The sequence below is a fragment of the Podarcis tiliguerta genome (assembly GCF_965153285.1).
Source record: "Podarcis tiliguerta genome assembly, chromosome: 3".
NCBI classification, from domain to species: Eukaryota; Metazoa; Chordata; class Lepidosauria; order Squamata; family Lacertidae; genus Podarcis; species Podarcis tiliguerta.
In genome coordinates this window covers 70,216,955-70,234,727 of record NC_139536.1, presented here as the reverse complement: position 1 = coordinate 70,234,727, position 17,773 = coordinate 70,216,955, and the positions used below count along the sequence as shown (strand labels likewise).

The 17,773-nt window shown below is 43.0% G+C and overlaps 1 protein-coding gene across 1 annotated transcript; it reads right to left on the bottom strand.

The window, feature by feature from the left end:
• Window positions 1-6,876: 6,876 nt before the first annotated feature.
• Window positions 6,877-17,689, bottom strand: OSTM1 (osteoclastogenesis associated transmembrane protein 1). The gene is made up of 6 exons (XM_083433591.1): window positions 17,121-17,689; window positions 14,094-14,208; window positions 13,523-13,620; window positions 11,169-11,330; window positions 10,720-10,885; window positions 6,877-9,205 (listed from the first exon to the last, which is right to left on the bottom strand). Exons 1-6 carry the CDS (start codon window positions 17,469-17,471, stop codon window positions 9,150-9,152), a joined length of 948 nt encoding a protein of 315 aa, XP_083289717.1. The 5' UTR covers window positions 17,472-17,689; the 3' UTR covers window positions 6,877-9,149.
• Between the last annotated feature and the right edge of the window lie 84 nt (window positions 17,690-17,773).

The window sequence follows — 17,773 nt, the reverse complement described above, 5'->3', positions numbered from 1 at the left end:
CAAATAAATATAAAATAAATCACCTGCTACCTTAGCTGATTGTTTTTACTGGCGATGCCACGAATTCTACCACTGAGTTGTAGTTCTTCCATAAACTACCTCAGGAGTGGCCTCTTGTTGGCCCTCTCAGGCTTAATGCAGGAGCAGTAGTAGCAAATTTCCCACAATGCCCTAGATGCTATATCAGGGGCATGGTGGAAAATTAAAATGGCAGCTCCAGCACCCAGCTTGGAGGCTTCAGAGCAGTTGTCAGTGCTGTTGGCCCTGCACTGAGGCCTTGCAGCTGCCTCAGAATGACAGGTGCTGACTGACACATTACAAGTATGCCAATCAGAAGCACCAGCCCTATGTGAACATCCAAATGGTTGTCACAAATTACCTGATAACATTACCAAGATCAGAATGAGGCTAGAATCAAGCAGAGATTTCTGAACATAACAAAAACATGCCAAACCTGTTTCCAAGATCAGAAAACGAGTGAGCATACCATGAACGTCGTATCACTGATAAAACATATCATCTATCTCTGCCTTGAGATGATGGATGACTGAATTATCAGGATTGAAAACATGGTCCATATGAAATCTAAACTAGAGGCAGAAAGAAGCAAAGGTTACAGATGTCAATTTATAGCTAAACTTCTCGCATGAGTGTTAAGTAAGTCAGCCATTTCAGATAGTTTTTTTTAAAAAAACAGACACACACTAAAATCTCCACATTTATCTGCAATAATCTCCTTAAAATTTCCATAAAAACACAATACTCAGTGTGAAGAACATAATTGCTACAAAATGAAAATGGCACTTTTTCCCTTTAGGAAGTGGGATGGGGAGGAGGAGAGACAGACCAGAGCACTTGATTAAGCAGACTATAAGAGCCAGACATAATACCATTAACACGCTGTTCCAAAGCCATTCTGTTATAAATTAGTCATCAAATGTGAAGGACAAAATAAGTTCCCCTATACAAGAAGTGTCAATTCAGTAACATTTTTTTAAAGCATAATATATTTTTAAGGAGTGTCCTTTACTGTAAGCAGTTTCTTTTAAATCCTCCATTGTTCACAAGGTTGCAGGGCCCTTAATGCTAAGAAGGAATGCCAATTATAAACCTTGTTAAACAACACTTGCTCCATTACTGGTCCATATCCTCTCAGACAAAATAGCTTGATGAAAGGAAGCAATTCTTTAAAAGAAAGGAAGAAACACAACTAAAAGGCAAAATTAGAAGCAAATTGTGCCTCTGTTCATTTTTTTCCTCGTCCTTTTCTTCAGAAAGCAATAAAAATTAAAATGAGATTGCTGCAACCATAGAAAGAACATATGACAGACAAGTCTCTTTTCTTTAAAGACTTTATTACGTAATCAAAACATTCTACAATATAACAAAACAAAGAACCAAGTGGTGACTGGCCACTACAGATCTGTGATGCACCGTAACATAGAAAGGCTTCATCCAAGATCAAGCAAGAAAATTGGAGTATTATTTTCATGGAAGCAGAAAGGGCTAATGCCAATTAAAATCAAATTTAGTGGGAACACACCAGCCATGAATTTGTTTTTTAATATACTGGACATCATTGGCTTAGTCCATTGGCTTAGTAGTGTCTCACGAAACACATGTAAAACGAGTCAATTTTTATGAAAATTTTTATGAAAATCCAACGTATTTCTGCCTCCCTGAGAAATGGTCGGTCTGGCTGCAACCAACAAATATATGAGTTTTACAAATCAATTCTTCTATTTTCTATCTCATTTACAGCGTAACGTTTTGTAGGGGAGGGGTGTGGTTTTGGCTTAATAATTCTGGGCTACTCCTCTCCGATTTGTTTGTATGGTTTCGTTTTTTTCTGAGATTCAATACCCATCCAATAAGCACATGACATGATTGTGTGCGTCAGCGCCAAGGCCACAGCGAACCCGTTTCCTGTATCCACTCTTGAATGCATGATCTGCTGCATACCACACAGGCAGCTGTGGCAGAACATGCATGTCCTCTTACCATACCCACCAAACAGTAATGCAGTTGTAAATTATGACTCTCCATCACCAGGATTCCCTGCTCTGTGCTACGGTCACTTCCCACAGTGAGTTTCGAATTTACAACTACAGTGGTACCTTGGGTTACATACGCTTCAGGTTACATACGCTTCAGGTTACAGACTCTGCTAACCTAGAAATAGTGCTTCAGGTTAAGAACTTTGCTTCAGGATGAGAACAGAAATCATGCTCTGGTGGCACGGCGGCAGCGGGAGGCCCCATTAGCTAAAGTGGTGTTTCAGGTTAAGAACAGTTTCAGGTTAAGTACAGACCTCTGGAATGAATTAAGTACTTAACCCGAGGTACCACTGTACACTCAACCTTTTATCTATGCCAGTAAGTCAGTAGCCTGGGCACATGTCAGACGTCTGCGCACAAGAGCACTTGGACTAGCTTTAGAAGCGAAAGAAGAGCCCTGCTGGATTAGACCAAAGGCCTATCTAGGCCCACATCCTGTCCTCACGGTAGCCAACAATATGCCCATGGGAAATCCTCAAGCAAGAGCCAAGTGCAATAGCGCTCTTCCCTCTTGCAAATCCTTGACTGATATTCAGAGGGACACTGTCTCTGACACTGTCAACAGAACATATCCTTCTTCTCCATTGATATTTTGCATAAATACGTCAATAAGCATGTTTTGCCACCCTGCAAATCAAACCTTTATGTATGTGGAAAACTTTTTAACAATACCAGACCTAACTATAAACCCATTCAGGCTCCCAAATAAGCACATTACTGAAATGAAGTTAGTACAGCTGAGAGCCGCATCGTACCACCCCTTACTTTTCTCTTACACCAGGAGATGTTGGACTTCAGCTCCTATCAGCTGGGAAGATCTGTATCCTGAAAAGCAGGATATAAGTGACTAATAAGCTAGCATGGCCAATGATATGGAACTACAACACCCATCCGCCAGAGTTTTCCCATCTCTGTTCCACGCAGTGACTGGAGTGTACCCCATCAATGCATGTACCCACTTTGTGTACACACAGTGGAAAAAGCATACTTTCATCACCGTTGACCACAAGATTAAACACAAGGGAACTTTGTGTGGTAAGACACCAATATTTTGACTATGTTTTTTGCAAGACTGATACTCATCTGTGATATTCTTCACCAGTTGGTTTCTTACCAATGAGGTAGATAACTGTTAACTCAGGAATCACCAACCTGATGCCAGGGGGAGTAACTGCACCTATGCTGACTTCCCCCAGCAACTCCAAAGCTTCTTGTGCTTCCCCAACATTTTTTTTCTCCCCTCCATCAGAAGCAGAAGGGAGCAACTATTCCGTAAACAGCACATAGAACTGAGCAAAGGAGTAGGATTTGTATAATTCCCACTTCCTCTATGCATTTCCCCCCAGGTTAACTTCTGCACAAAGCTGGAAGGAGGGAGAGTGCCCTGTAGAAAATGTTTTCAAAAGGACAGAGAGGAAAACATAAATTGGTGGGAAGCAGAGGCAGCCAGACCCAATGCAAGGAAAGAAGTGGAACATGTCCCCTTTGGGAATGGGGATGTGTTCCTCTTCTCTCTGAGGCTGGTTTGTGTGTCTTGGGAGAGAGGGAGAGGGATAAAGTTTGGGTGCATTTGTGATTGACCATGCCCACATCAGCAACCATTTTGTGACAGCACCTTCAGCAAAATATTGATTCCAAAACGTGATCATGGGCCCCCAAAAGCTGGCAATTCCTGTAACCCAATTACACAAAGCTGTTTCAAAGAAAGAATTATTATACCCAATAGCATTACAAAAAAAAATAATCTGCATAGTTCTTGCTGCTTATTTGCTGAATTTTTCATGGAGAGTAGGTATAAAAATAAAATGGGTAAAGTCTAATAAAAAAAAATTTGAATGCACAATGTAAAATTTTAAATCATGTGGGGAGAAACAGCATTATACCACAAAAGAATAACCTTGTAAGTTTAGAAACAAGTTGTCTTTCATTCTCTTAAGTTGAAACAAGAACAACAAAAATCACATGAGGACTTTCATTTGGCTTAGCAACTAGGAAAATCATAAAGCAGCTTTTTCTTTTTAAGTGCTTAACCCCCATCCCCAAGAGTAATGACTTTGAGACCTACTTAATGTGAATGCGCTCAAAAAGCCACTGCTTATGAGAGCAAAGCTGTCATTCCGAAGATTTATACGCACACACGGGCTCTCAGCATGAATGAAAGATTGCATTGAGCCGCTCCTCATCATATGATGCCGCAGATCAATGTAATGCTATTAAGGGCAGTAGTTGGCTAAATCCAAGCATCTTGAAATCTGAATGCAATAGGTACAAAAGTAGTCAACTCTTTAAAAACAGTAAGAAGTGGTCTGTCCTCTCTCTCTCTCAGTAACATACAGGTAACATTACATAACTTAAGACCAAAAGATATTATTCTCAATTATTCCATCCTACCTACATGAAGGGCATATTCTGCAACATGAAATCCTACTTTATTCTGGCTGAAATTCAGCATACTTCTATTTTAAAGTAGCTTAGTGCTGCTGATCCCACAAAACTAATCTTAACAGCAGGTAAACTTAAGTGATTTGTGGATCTCTTAAGGAGATTGGAGAAACTCAAAATGAGAAAGGGCAATTTACTTGATTGAGGAAGTATGCACCAATGCCTTTATTATAATTCTGCACCAAGTACCAAGACACAGTTTTGACTTAGAATTGACAAACATATCAAAATGTTTCAGGGTGGAAGCATGTACGGTGGCATTCCACAACTGGATGCACTTCCACTTGGGTAGATTTTTTTTTTAGTTTGTTGTTAAATTATTATGGGGTTTCCCCAGAGTAGCTTATTGAAGTTTTCATTTGCCTGGGCTGCTTGAAATGTATTTAGGAACAGGGTGTTACTAACTTCCGTGCTGTTAGGCAGATATAATTATTTAGAATACCATGGTTGTTTATTTAAAGTACTAATATGCTGCCTTTCAGTTCAGAGACCTCCCAAGGCAGCTTACAAAAGACAATTAGAGGCATATGCATAGTGGGATAGTTTAGCTTTATACGCTTAGCAGGCACATTGTGCTTCCATATGATTTACAGTACAACCCACTTGAAATGTTTCCCATCCAGGCCTTCTGCTGCTATTCTGAAAGAGCATTGCCTATACTCCCTTATGCTGTACAATGGGACAGCCCCAGCTCTCTTTCTGGGCCTATGGCTGAGAAAAACAGTAATAATTAACAAACATGCCAGTGTGGGTGGCAGAGAATACTTTACTACTGAAGTCCAACTGGAAGCAAAAGCCTGCAGCTTGAAAAAGCTTGGTGCAAATGAATCCAGCGGATCATCAGGTTGGGTTTTCAATGTATAGGAAACCCTGGGCTGGGTTAAACTACGTAGGTGTGCTAGCAGGTGCCAGAACACAGTGGGACTTTGCCCCCTTCCCCTGCACCTCCACCTCAAATCAGGACTGGACAACCCCCAGAACAGCATGCAGGAGGTTGAATGGGGTCGTTCTTTCAGGCAAACTGAAATGCTTGTGCTGACAGAACTGACAAAGTGCAAATGTGTGTCTAAGCTCCAATTAAGCCCTGTTGTAAGGTACACATGAGAATTCCCACTGGGGGGGGGGGGGGAATCCATCCAACAGCTACATGCACACAGCCCTGGGCAGAAATAAACCTAAGAATTCCAAGCCCGCGGTAATGTCTCATAGGGTCTTTTTAATAAAAGAAGAGACTAATTAACTCCACAGGAAAAAATAGCGCAGTGCTGTCAAATGCTCAGAGCTACAATAGTGTCATTACATTTCCAATTACTGCAATTGTAAGGTGTACCTTGAAGCTATAACAAGGCAAAATGTTTTCCTATCACCTGATTGTGTGCCAGTCCACACGGGTGCGAGGCTGGGCTTCTGAAGTAATCTCAAATTCATGCACACACACACCCCACGCCCCCCAAATAAGTTGTTGGTGGCATCCGTCTGTCTCAGGAGACAATGGAGTGTGTCTCTGGGGCCAGGCCCATGCAGAGCTTTTCTGACACCCAGGGTGAGAGTCTTGTTAGAACAAAGTTAAAACTCAAACAAAAAAGCAGTCGGTCCATGCTGGGGTCCTCTGGCTGGCTTAGCCCTCTGAGGCCCAGGGCAAGTGTACCCAACTGCCCACTGCCTTCTGCACAGGCCTGCCTGGGGGTGAAGTCAAACCATTGGAGAATCAGTGCCTGCTGTGGTTGCAAAGACTGGAAACTCATAACTGCTCTGCCCCCCTTTTGCAGCATTAGCAGCACTGCAGGCGTTGCACTGGGGTGCATGCCTGGGCAGTGTGTATTGAGGTCCTGGACTGCCCAGACAACAATACACCCCCCTTAGCCTGGCTTATGTGGTCCAAAGGAAAGCCGAGCAATACATATGGCACCAGCTTGGCTGCAGGAGTTGCCCGGAGGTGGTATACAAGGTGCCATCCAACTGTCTTAGGAGCTCCACTCCGGATTTGTGAGCCGTTTACCCCTTAGACTTTTCATGTTCCAAAGATGTCCCACAAGGGATTTTTTCCTCGTGGGTTACTTCTAAAGCCTTTTTCACAAACGAGTATAGCCATAAGGCAGTGAAGGTTTAGGATCAGTTTTTCTTCTCCTAGATGGGCTACCTTACCAGGCTGATGAGCCCAATCTGCCCCTCTTTCCCTCCACACAGGATGTGCAGAAACTGCCTTCTTGACCATCGGACCCCCTGTCAGAACGCAACGTTTTAATCTCACCCGCTCCTAAATCTCCAATCTAGTAACAGCTACAGTGAAATCCAAAAATATGTTAGGGGGAGTAGAAAGAAGCCTCACGGTTGCTTTACTTGTGACATTTTTCTTTAAAAGACAACTGCGACAGAGTCCAGATTTCTACCACTTTATTCCATGTTGGTTGCAGGGTGGCACTTTTTGACTGCCAAGTATCAGTGTCTTCAACCTTGTGTCCCAACAATAAGCACTAATTATTCCAGTTCTCTCTCACACACACATATAACATCCAGGATGGCCCAGATTTCAGTGATATTCATATAAACTCCAAACACAAGCAGTGGGAAGCCAGTCCCACTTACTCCCTCGTGTCATTAGCATTTGAATCCAAGGATAGAACTACATGTCATGTGCAGCTTCATTATTCTTCCTTTCTCTTCACACAATTCAGCCACTCAGGATGCCCTCTGAAGTGGAATTCTGGAGTGGAGAACAGCATCAACCCTTCCCCCCCCCCTTGAGGAAAACCGCCTCGACTCCCACTATGGAAAAGGTAAATAACACAAGCAGCATTTTTAATGGGGAGTAGGGAGGAAAGGGGAAATTCCCACCCCCACACCAGTCTTCACCTTCAAATTGCACCAAAAGGCTGAATTACATATATATCTGTAAAAAACAGTGCAATACCTCATAACATACTTCTGCTCTAAATGTATTTGAAGCCACAGGAAACCATGGGGTGGGGGAGGGGAGGATGAGAGAAGAGAAGCTGCTGAGCTTCACACTTTTATGTTTAGTCCGATAGCGGTTTCAAAGGGGGGGGGGACAAGAGGTGCACTAAGCTCTGCCTTAATATAAGACCCTGAAAATCAGAGTTCCTAGTTTGCTTATACCTTGTTAAAATGACAGAAAAATCGATGCCTCATTTGCTACAAAATACTATCAACTTCAGAAATCTTCATAAAATATCTGTGTAAAAAAACCCAATACTTCCCATAAATATACATGAACTTGTTTATGCTATAAGCCAGAGCTTTCCAAACTTTTCATGTTGGTGATATACTTTTTAGACAGTTGCACAGTTTCGCAACACGGTAATTCACTTTTACTAGCAAACCGGCGGGCTGCCCACTCCCTTTCCAGCCCTGGGAGGAATGCAGGGAGCGTCTGTGCGACACAACTACACACTGCCGCTGACACACTAACTTGTCACGACACACAGTTTGGAAACCTCTGCTGTAAGCCCGTATAAGTTCTAGGCCAAGCAATTCAGACGGTTGTATGCAACACAGTTCCAAGGTGACTGTTCTACTCCTGCAAGGATTTCTCCCTGTGCAGCAGAATGTTGTCCCCGTCATCCTCTAGCACATCCCTTAGATAGGTTCCAGGAGTTCCCCCAACCCTCTGGAGCAGATTTAGGAACTGCATGGGGGGAAAGGGTAAAACCCACAGTGCTAGGGCTAATCCCTGCACTAGGGCAACTAATTTGTTGCCTAGCACTCATTATCTCCAATCATTTTTCTTTACTCTGACTACCCCATGGCAATATATACAAAAATAGCAAAAATACCTCTGTAGTACCAAGAAATATATTTATACTATGTACTTTTAAATATACAGCCACTTTTTTTTAGAAACACTGGGTTTGGTGGTGAGCAAAGCAATGAACCCTGTTTAGCATTAATGCCTCAGCTAGTGCAATTTCCACCATTACTACTCTCAAACAACCCCGATTCATGTAAATACAATTCTCTTAAGTACAGCATTCAAGGGCTTGGAACCCCATCCATAGCAGTGATTGAGACATAAAGTTTCTGCCATAGCGAAATTCCACAAAGATTACATAATTCAGATGATCAGTAGTTTTGACATATATGTTTCCAACAGCATAGTATTTCAAAGTGTATAAACTATGTCAATAAGCTAAGCAGCATTTCAAAAAATGATTCGGTATGAGGGGGTCATACCTAAGACATATGAGAACTGAAAGTTGCAAAGTATCATAATTAGTTAAGGCAGTAGATCTAATTTCATTTTCTGACAGCATCTTTCTTTTAAAAAAAAATAAACACACTGGTGACAAGCAAGAATGTTACTAAATAATAGCAAAGGTTATGAACCTGTAAAGTCATCGTATGTGGAAATTAAAACTGGATTGCTATCAATCCAATGTGAAGGACAGGAATGTGTTCCAAAGCTACCCATCAGAAAGCAAATGACTCAAAAGCACAAGTGCAGATGGAGCTGGAAATACATCTGTTTCTAGCAGGAAGATCATACAGTGTTACGCCAACGTTTTCAATTAATGGACCCATCCGAGAGTTGCATGTTGTTTTCTTTGTTACCTCATAGCACAAGCCTAAACCAGAATGAATCGCTTTCAGATCAGTCTATAAATATTCCATCCTAGTCTGCATTCTGCAGCTTCAGTTGCATTTGTCTTGTATGTTCACAAAATTGGCATTTGACTGGATCCGCTTGGCTAGAAAACGAAGGAGAGTGTTTTAAATCCCACATCTCAACATAAAATATTCACATATGAGATCCAAGCCAGCAGACACTACCAAACAGTTCCCACAAGCAAGATCCTTCTAAGCAGGGCTGGCCTAAGACATTACGGCACCTGAGGCAAACCACAAAATGGCGCCCCACTCCCCCACAGGGAAGAAGGGATGGGTGAAGATCTAGAACATGAGAGGGATAAAGATCTACATTGGGATCTGCTTTGACTCTGAGGTCATGGAGTTAAGTAGAACAGTACTGGGGTGCATTTATGCAACGGGTTTTCAAAATACACCTTCTACATGCTGATCAGTTGACTGGATCTGATTTTGGGAAACAAGTTAACCCAACTAGACAAGATTCCAGTCTGGTGACATTTATGAAAATTAGGTCACTGTGCCCAAAAATGTCTCAATGAATATGACTCAGTGAAAAGGCTGCAGCAAATTTTGTTAGTGTGCAGTCAACCTAGCCAAAGCCACCTACTATGGCCTCAGACGGCATATCCCCTGGTGCAACCATGACCTGCAGGCATTAAGCTCCTGAACCATACCATCCGCTGCCTTATAAAGAACAAGAGGGGCTTGCTTCATTATCAGCCATTGGCTACTACCATCTGGCCGGCCACTGAAGTCCAAGGGTGGGATTCAACTAAGTTGTTGCCTGCATGGAAGGATGTCTGCTTGTGCAACAAGACTCCAACCCCCACCCTGCAAACCCATGCATGCCCCCCTAAATCTGCTCTGAAGAACGGGAGAAATGCAGAATAGGTTTATTGTATTTTAGTGTTTTGTTGGCAGCCGCCCAGAGTGGCTGGGGGGACCCAGCCAGATGGGCGGGGTATAAAAAATAAATTATTATTATTTATTATTTATTATTATTTATTATTATTATTATTATTATTATTATTATTATTATTATTATTATTTAGGGGGTATGCATGTGGGAAGAAGAAAGCTGAACAATCTCAATGCACCATGGACCTCATTCTGTGCACACACTTAGTGTTATGCTGAATTCCACCCTGGTGCTTTGGCTCAGAGGGGTTGATGCAAACTCTCACTGCTCACACCAGCCTTCTGGCAAGAAAGAAAGGCAGCCAGATCCTAAGGAGCTTGCTTGGTTCAATGCACCTCCACTTCCACCCACACTCCTTCACTGGTGCCTTGGTTGGTTTTCTAAGTCACCCAGGGGCACACCAGGATGCCAGAAGGGCAGAGACACTGGTTTGTTTTCAACTAAGTCTTACTCAAGAGTAGATCCATTGAAATTAATGGACTTGAGCTAGTCGTGAATGTTAATTTCAACGAGTCTACTCAAAACAATAGTTAGTTGGCTACAACTTCAGGTCCTAATTATTCACATCTGGCTGGAATGGCTGCACTGCATGTGCAGTGGGTGCAGCCTTGTTACAAAAATGCAACTTGCAGGCGATCTTTTCATCACCACCGATTCCTTTTTAAAAAAATAAATTAATGAACTGATTTTACTTACGCAGAAACAGGATACGTTTTTTCTGCTTCGAGTGAAGGAAGCTGCTGAGGTAGAAAACAACTGGCAAAAAGAGAATGAAGGACGAAACTGCAATCACTGGCACTGTGTCGCTGCAGGGGACGGAGCAGTTGAAAGTCATGCTCCAAAGCCTTCGCGTAATATTCATCTAGAAAGAAGGAAACTCCAGGTCTTAAGTCATCACGGAGAATCATCCGCATTTGTGTGGACGCAGCCACGAGCGGCAGCATGTGCTCTGCCTCATCCCATCCCCTTCCAGCAGTGCTGATCGGAGGCTAGGAACGCTCTATTGCAGTTATGAACAAACCACAATGAGATTGAAAGGCAATAAAACCTTACATTTTTACATTTTAAAATATTACAGAAAGGATAGTGGGCAATATGAAGGAGTAGGGGGTGCGCAACATGAAACGAAGAGAAGGAAAACTTACTGCATCTTCCACATCAATGCACAAATGGGCCTGCTCTTCAGATTCACCTTTCTTCTCGCTCTCCTGCATCGCGTTGTACATGGCATTTAACTTTTCATACGTGACATTGCACTTCTTGCATACTTCTGTGTAGTTACCTGGTGGTGCGTTGTCCTCCTGCCGCTATAGATTCAACCAGGAAATTAAGTGTTACAAAAGATGGATATGGAATCCAGCAGATTCTTAAGCATCACACAAATTGGAAAAAAAATAAATGAAAACTGGCTCAGGTTTTCAGATAAAGGCTTCCCTGATTACACCAAAACCGGTCTTTCTCTGCCATATCCATTCATAAAACCAGAAGGGAGATGAAAATAAAGCTTTAGCTGTCTGGGTGGGTTTGTTTAACTCTTTAATTTGGCGATCCTGCAAGGCCAACCAGATCCCATTAATATCAAAGGCAAGGATCTGTGAAAGCCAAATCCATCCAATATTGTTTATTCATTAAGTGAATGTATGTTTTGTAGTGGCTACTGTATATCAGCTGTCTGGGTGGCTCACAAAACAAAAACATTTGTCATATGATGGTGTCCAAAGAGAAAATGATGAGTCAGCTTAAATGAGGGAAGCAGCTAAGTTAAGACAAAGCTAGGCAGAAAAGGCAGGCGAAGGAGACATGTTGTACTTCAAAATGCACTAAATAGAGGCTTATTTGCAGGGCTCTGGGTGAACTTCATTTGTATGTTTTCAAGCTGTCAGTTTATCCATTTTTGTCCAACTTGTGCTATTCTTTTCATTTACCACCCGCTGACAACACTCATTATTCAATAGCTACTGACTATTCCAACATAAATGCAAAGCAGTTACGCTAATGACTGTACATCAACAATAGGTGGCTTGTTTTGGTATCGCAGAACCCATCACAACAGCACATTTTAACATTTGATACTTGGATCATCGATAAAAAAAGAAGAGAAAAGAGACAGACAGGCATGCACTGGAAACTCTCTACATTTTCCATCAGTGAGAATGTGATTGTAGACAAAGAGTAGCTACCAGGATCTTATAAACACACACAATCTTGAGCAGGCAACCAACATTATGAAGGCATAAGGCACTAAGCACACTTATCTGGCAGTGCTTTCTAAAGAAAGCAAAGGGAACTTATTTCAAACAAGAGCTTAGCAGTAAGTTGTAGCTGTCAGTTGAAATAATGACATGTGCTTGAAATCTTAAATTGGAGCTTTGCTAATCATTGCAATCGTAAAGCGGCCATACTCCAGGTATACATTCTTTCAGGCCAAATGTCTAAAGTACTATGCTCTGCACACCTAAAGAGATTTTGGGGAAGCAATTCTCCAACACCTCTCCTCCACAAGCTGCATGGCAAAACACTTTTGAAATGGAACAGCCTTTGCAAAGCACTGTTGCATGACTTGGAGGTCAGCTCCTCAAAGGGTAAAAAAAAAAAAAAAAGGACCACATGGAAAATACAGGGAAATGATTGGATAATGGGATTGTGTGGGTGCCCCATGAGTGGAGGAACCATGGCAATTCCACATTAATTGCCTAGAATGCTATCCAATGTTAGCCATACTCAAAACAGACCTACTGAAATCAATAGACTTAAGTTAACCAATTTCAATGTGTCTGTTCTTGAGTATGACTAGTGTTGAACAACACCTAATTGAAAGCCAATAAAAGCATTTTAGTCTTGTGGCCTTAATTTTACTATCATGCAAACAGCTCCATTGCTATCAATTACGCTATTTATTTATTTTGTGCTCATCTAAATTAAAGCTTAGGGTGGAAAACCAATACAAAACCCTAAACCTGGCTGCACAATTGCACTGAACTTAAGGTGGATCATTTTCTAGAAGGCAGCCATTGCAACATCCCAATGGTACCAGATTAGAAAGATTTCACGACTCATTTGCAGACATGTTAAAGCCCAACTTTCAAAAATGCATTCAGTTAAATGTATTCAGCTATAGCTAAACTCATACTAAAACAAAACAACAGAAAACCCATATAGTTAAATCAAGAGGTGACAAGGCCCAGAATAAGGAAAGAAAGTGATTTACTATATGCAGAGATTACACGACTCTTCCTATATAATTACCAACTATTGTGAGACCAAAACAGCGCCATAATTGCATATGAAATGGAGGTGAACATTAATTAGAATGCATTTTGTTCTCCCAGTTGTGAACACCTGCGTTTTATAGATAATTGTTCTACCTGCCTAAACTGCATAAGAGTTTGAGAATTACATTCGCCGCATTTTGCTCTGGGAAAAAAAAAGCCCACCAAAAACATTTTCACTACACAATTAGAGGGCTCAACTGTACCCTTACATAAACAGGTACTGATACCTGGAGGTTGTGTTCAAAGCATGCCAATGATTCATTGAATAAGGCCAGGAACATCTCTGTACTATTCGATAAGCCTTCACTGTTGTTCTTTAAACAACCTGTGAAAGAAGACAAATGTCAATATATCCCAGCAACTGCTTCCAGAAGGTTGTTTTTGGCTAAGGGATATTCATATTTGAGATCTTGCTCATTTCTGCTTTTCTTTTCTTATCCATACATTTTATTTTCATACCGATGCTCAAATTCACAGGTAGTCTAAGGATGTTCTCAGATGTGGATGATTTAGGAACACCCAATCATCACTGTTCTCCTTTAAGTTACAAGACGAATAGCATCTCTGCTTGCAGATTTTTAACACCGTTGCCAAGCAGGTGGTCCTCCCTTTCCCTAGCCCAAAATGTTGGACTGGGGACAATTTGGAGTGGGACCATTATATGGATAGGGAGTTACTCTCTCTTCATTGCATATTATTAAGGACTTGGTTACTCCCAGGACAGGTAGCTTGAAAATCAGAAATCAGGTAAATATGCACAACGCAAATATTCAGCAATAAAGTAGACAGAGTACATACTTGCACAGTTTGCTTTTTGCCATGTGTCATTAAAAAACTTATCCAGGACCACAACTATCTGCAGTCGATCCGACATCAAGAGACTTTTGGCACAAGGGTTACTCTTGGTAGCATTCTGAAAGGGACAGAGAGAGATTGTTATACATTCATATATACATATACATATGCATATGCATATGCATATACATATACGTATACGTGTGTGTGTGTGTGTGTGTGTGTGTATTATAGTCATTCAGACCATGGTATCTTAACAAGCAACTCCTCCAAAGTGTGCACAGAGGAAATAACTGAAGATGACTCAAAAAAGGGAGCCAACCTGCCTCTTGCAGGCAAGGAGAAATACTCCATATAATATTTTAATTATGGGACAAGAAAAACAGGACAGCAAAAGAAAGGAACGGCTTACCCCAGCTTGGTGCTCCCCAGATGTTCTGGATCACAATTCCCACCATTCTTGACCGCTGGGCTGGGACTGATGGGATTTATAGTCCAAAACATCTGTCCAAAGTACTGGGATGGGGGAGACTGAGCTAGAATGCTGTTTTGACTATAAGCTGCCCAAATCAGTCTTAAGTATATTCTAAGGAGAACTCTGGAATCTGCCTTATACCAACCCAGATCTGTCTAGCCCTATGTTGCCTTTGCTGGCACCACCTCCTCAATGTCTCAGGCAAAGATTTCCCCCAAACCTGTTGCTTGAGATTCTTTCAACTACGAACTGAACCTGGGATCTTCTAAAGCCAGTACCTATGCTCCACCACTGAGAGACAGGCCCTCCACAAAGTGCAGTGCACAAGCGGAAAAAGGGACACTTAAACCACTGAATTTATCTTACATTACAATCCAGAAACTAGCAAAGTTGGAGTGCTAGGCTTAGACTGATTTAATCTTGTTAGTTTTGGTTCATTACATCTACTTGGCAGCAGTTTAAAAAGTTTGAGGACCTCAGCTTAAGGGTTTGTCCGTATCAGCTCATATTTGTGATCTGTCACTCAAAGCAATTCCATTTCCCATCTTTGGTTGTTCCTGCTTAATATTCTTAATCATGCTGTTCATTTGCCATTTTGTTGTTGTTTGTATGGGTTTGTATGGGTTGTTTTATTTTATATGTTAATTATTATGTTTTATATGGATTTGCTTTGTAAGTGACATTGAGGGAACCTGCCAAAAGGCAGGGCATAAGTTAATTTTATTTACAACTTTCCAGGTTCAAATTGCTCAGAGTGGAAAAGCTGCAAAGATTCTTTCAGATGGCTAAACCTAAAATTTCCATAGGCTGAGAGTTTTCGATCAGGGCAATATTTTTGTAACCTGAGGTGTTTGTAACCCGAGGTACCACTGTATCAACATACTGTAGTACCTTGGCCCTCAAACTTAATCCATTCTGGGAGTCCGTTCGACTCTTGAAACCATTCGAAAACCAAGTGCAGCTTCCGATTGGCTGCAGAAGCTTTCTGTGCTCAATCTGAAGCAGTGGGGGACATTCGGCTTCCAAAAAACACTTGCAAACCAGAACACTTACTTCCAGGTTTGTGGCATTCGGAAGCCAAGCCATTCGAGTACCAAGGTAACACCGTTCATAAATACTTTATGATGTTAACTTGTTAGCTGTTCTAGGAATTCTTGTTAGCTGCTCTAGGAAGAGGTCATACACTCTAAGGCACATATCCAACAGCAGAAGTTGCAGAATGCACACACAAGTACTCAGTCCCAAATCAATATTTTCCATGTGTTATTCTCCCCAGTGAAGTGATTTTTCCCACATGTGACTGACTGAAATTCAATGACAGAATTACTCAGACCTATACTTCTTTTCCAGCTCTTACAGGCCACTTCTTGTTTCCTTTCAAGTGCCTGCTGAGCCAAAGTAGTGACTGGTCTCTTCACAGACAATATATAGAAGAGGCTAACAAAACTACAAACATTTTCCAGATACAGACAAATTTTCAATAGATTATTCTTGACTCTTATTTCAGATCCTGCATAACTTGTGTCCCACCAAACTGAATATAGCTCAATGGTCATCTATGATGCCCCACCAAGGATTCAATAGCTCTCCTGTTTTTGTGCTTGCCTGGGGCTGCTAAAACAGAGAATGTGAAGCATTCAACAGGCCACAATATATGGTTGAGGAGAAGTTACTTAGCTTGGGTGGGACACAAGTGGTGCAGGCCTGCCTCAGATTTTCTGTGAAAAATGAAAGCTGCAAACCCATAGCTTGCTCATGTGTGCCTTAATTTTGTGTTTGTATTCAGTCTGCCTTGCCCAGCTAGTTGTCGAATCCAGCTAGTCCACTAAGCTGCAACTGGTATACCTTATAACTCCATCAGGCACCATGTATCAGCATGAGCAAAAATGAGTGTAAGGATATAGGTAAACATATCAGTTTGCAACCCAGAGACCTTCCCTCCTCCACTTTTAACCTTTCAAGGTAGAAGAACAAGCTGCTCCTGTTCTCCTCACTTCATAGTCCCTGTAAAAAGCAGGCCTCTGGTTTCATCCCACAGCAACCAGGGAGGAGGCCCCAGCTAAGCCTTCAATCTTAAATCAACTTGTATGGACCACTGAATTCAGTTAAAACTTACTCCAGAAAGACACGCTTAGGATCCCACTGCCAGAATACTTCCCCAGTTACCGTCTGGGATAACTTTCATTCTGGGAACTACAGTATGGGTTGCTGTTGGTTGGTTGTTTTTTGTTTGGCCAAAAACAAATAAGTTTCCAATAAGCCTACAGCTTCACAGAAAGCAAGAGGAACTCCCTATTGCAACCCATCAGAAACATTCTTTCCCAGAGGGGAAACCACGTTTGTCGTAACAGCAAAAACAAAAAAGCTAAAGCGTTTTATGGCAAAATCTCCCATGGGCTCTTTTTGAGACGCCACAGAGGGTTTTTGGTTGGTTTATCAGAAGTGCAAGACACACTAGGAGACCCTGGAAGCTCCGTCCCCGCGCCCACCTGCCCCAGCCCTGCCCCGTCTTTCTGCAGCAGGCGCTCGCGAAAGGCACGCGAAGGAAAACGCACCCCGACGACCCGGGCGATGTTCTCGTACTGCTCCGTGGCGTCCCGGAACTGGCGGTAGCAGTTCTGGCAGAGCCTTACAGGCCGAGCGCTCCGCGCAAGGCAGCCCGTCAGCGTGGCGCTGCTGTTGGCGAAGGCGGCCAAGAGCTCCCGGCACTCCGGCTCCAGCTGCGCGTCCAGCAGGTTCCCCGCGAGCCCCGAGCCCAGCGACGCCAGGTCCGCCGCCCCCAGCAGCTCCCAGGACAGAGGGCGGCGCCGACCTCCCGAGGCACTTTCCTCCCAGCCGCTCCCTGCGGAGCACAGGCCCAGCAGAGCGCCGGGAAGCAGCAGCAGCAAGAGCGCGCCCGGGCCCATCGCCGCCACCCGCGCCGCGCCCGGGGAGAAGCGGGAGGAAGAAGGGAAGCCGCCCTCGGGTCCTGCCTGCCGAACGCCGCCGCCGCCGCCGCTTGCAGAAGCGAAACCAGGTCACGTGCAACAGGGAGGTGAGCGCGCGCAGGGCTGGGTGGGGGGCGGAGAGAGAGGAAGCGCTGTCAACATTCGGGAACGGGGCCCGGCGCGGCGTCTCATTGGGTGCTGGGGATTCGACGCGTCATAAGGTAGCAGCGTCGGCCGCGAGAAGGGGCGGGGCCGAAGGGCGCAGCGGGTACAGCGAGAAT

What these genes read in the sequence shown, in the direction of transcription:
- OSTM1 (XM_083433591.1), bottom strand. Translation starts at nt 17,471, where the DNA reads ATGGGCCCGGGCGCGCTCTTGCTGCTGCTGCTTCCCGGCGCTCTGCTG. An exon ending in GCATTGATGTGGAAGATGCA is followed by an intron (nt 10,886 to 11,168) that starts GTAAGTTTTCCT and finishes CCTTCTTTCTAG; the next exon opens with ATGAATATTACGCGAAGGCT. An exon ending in AAAACGTATCCTGTTTCTGC is followed by an intron (nt 9,206 to 10,719) that starts GTAAGTAAAATC and finishes TTCGTTTTCTAG; the next exon opens with CCAAGCGGATCCAGTCAAAT.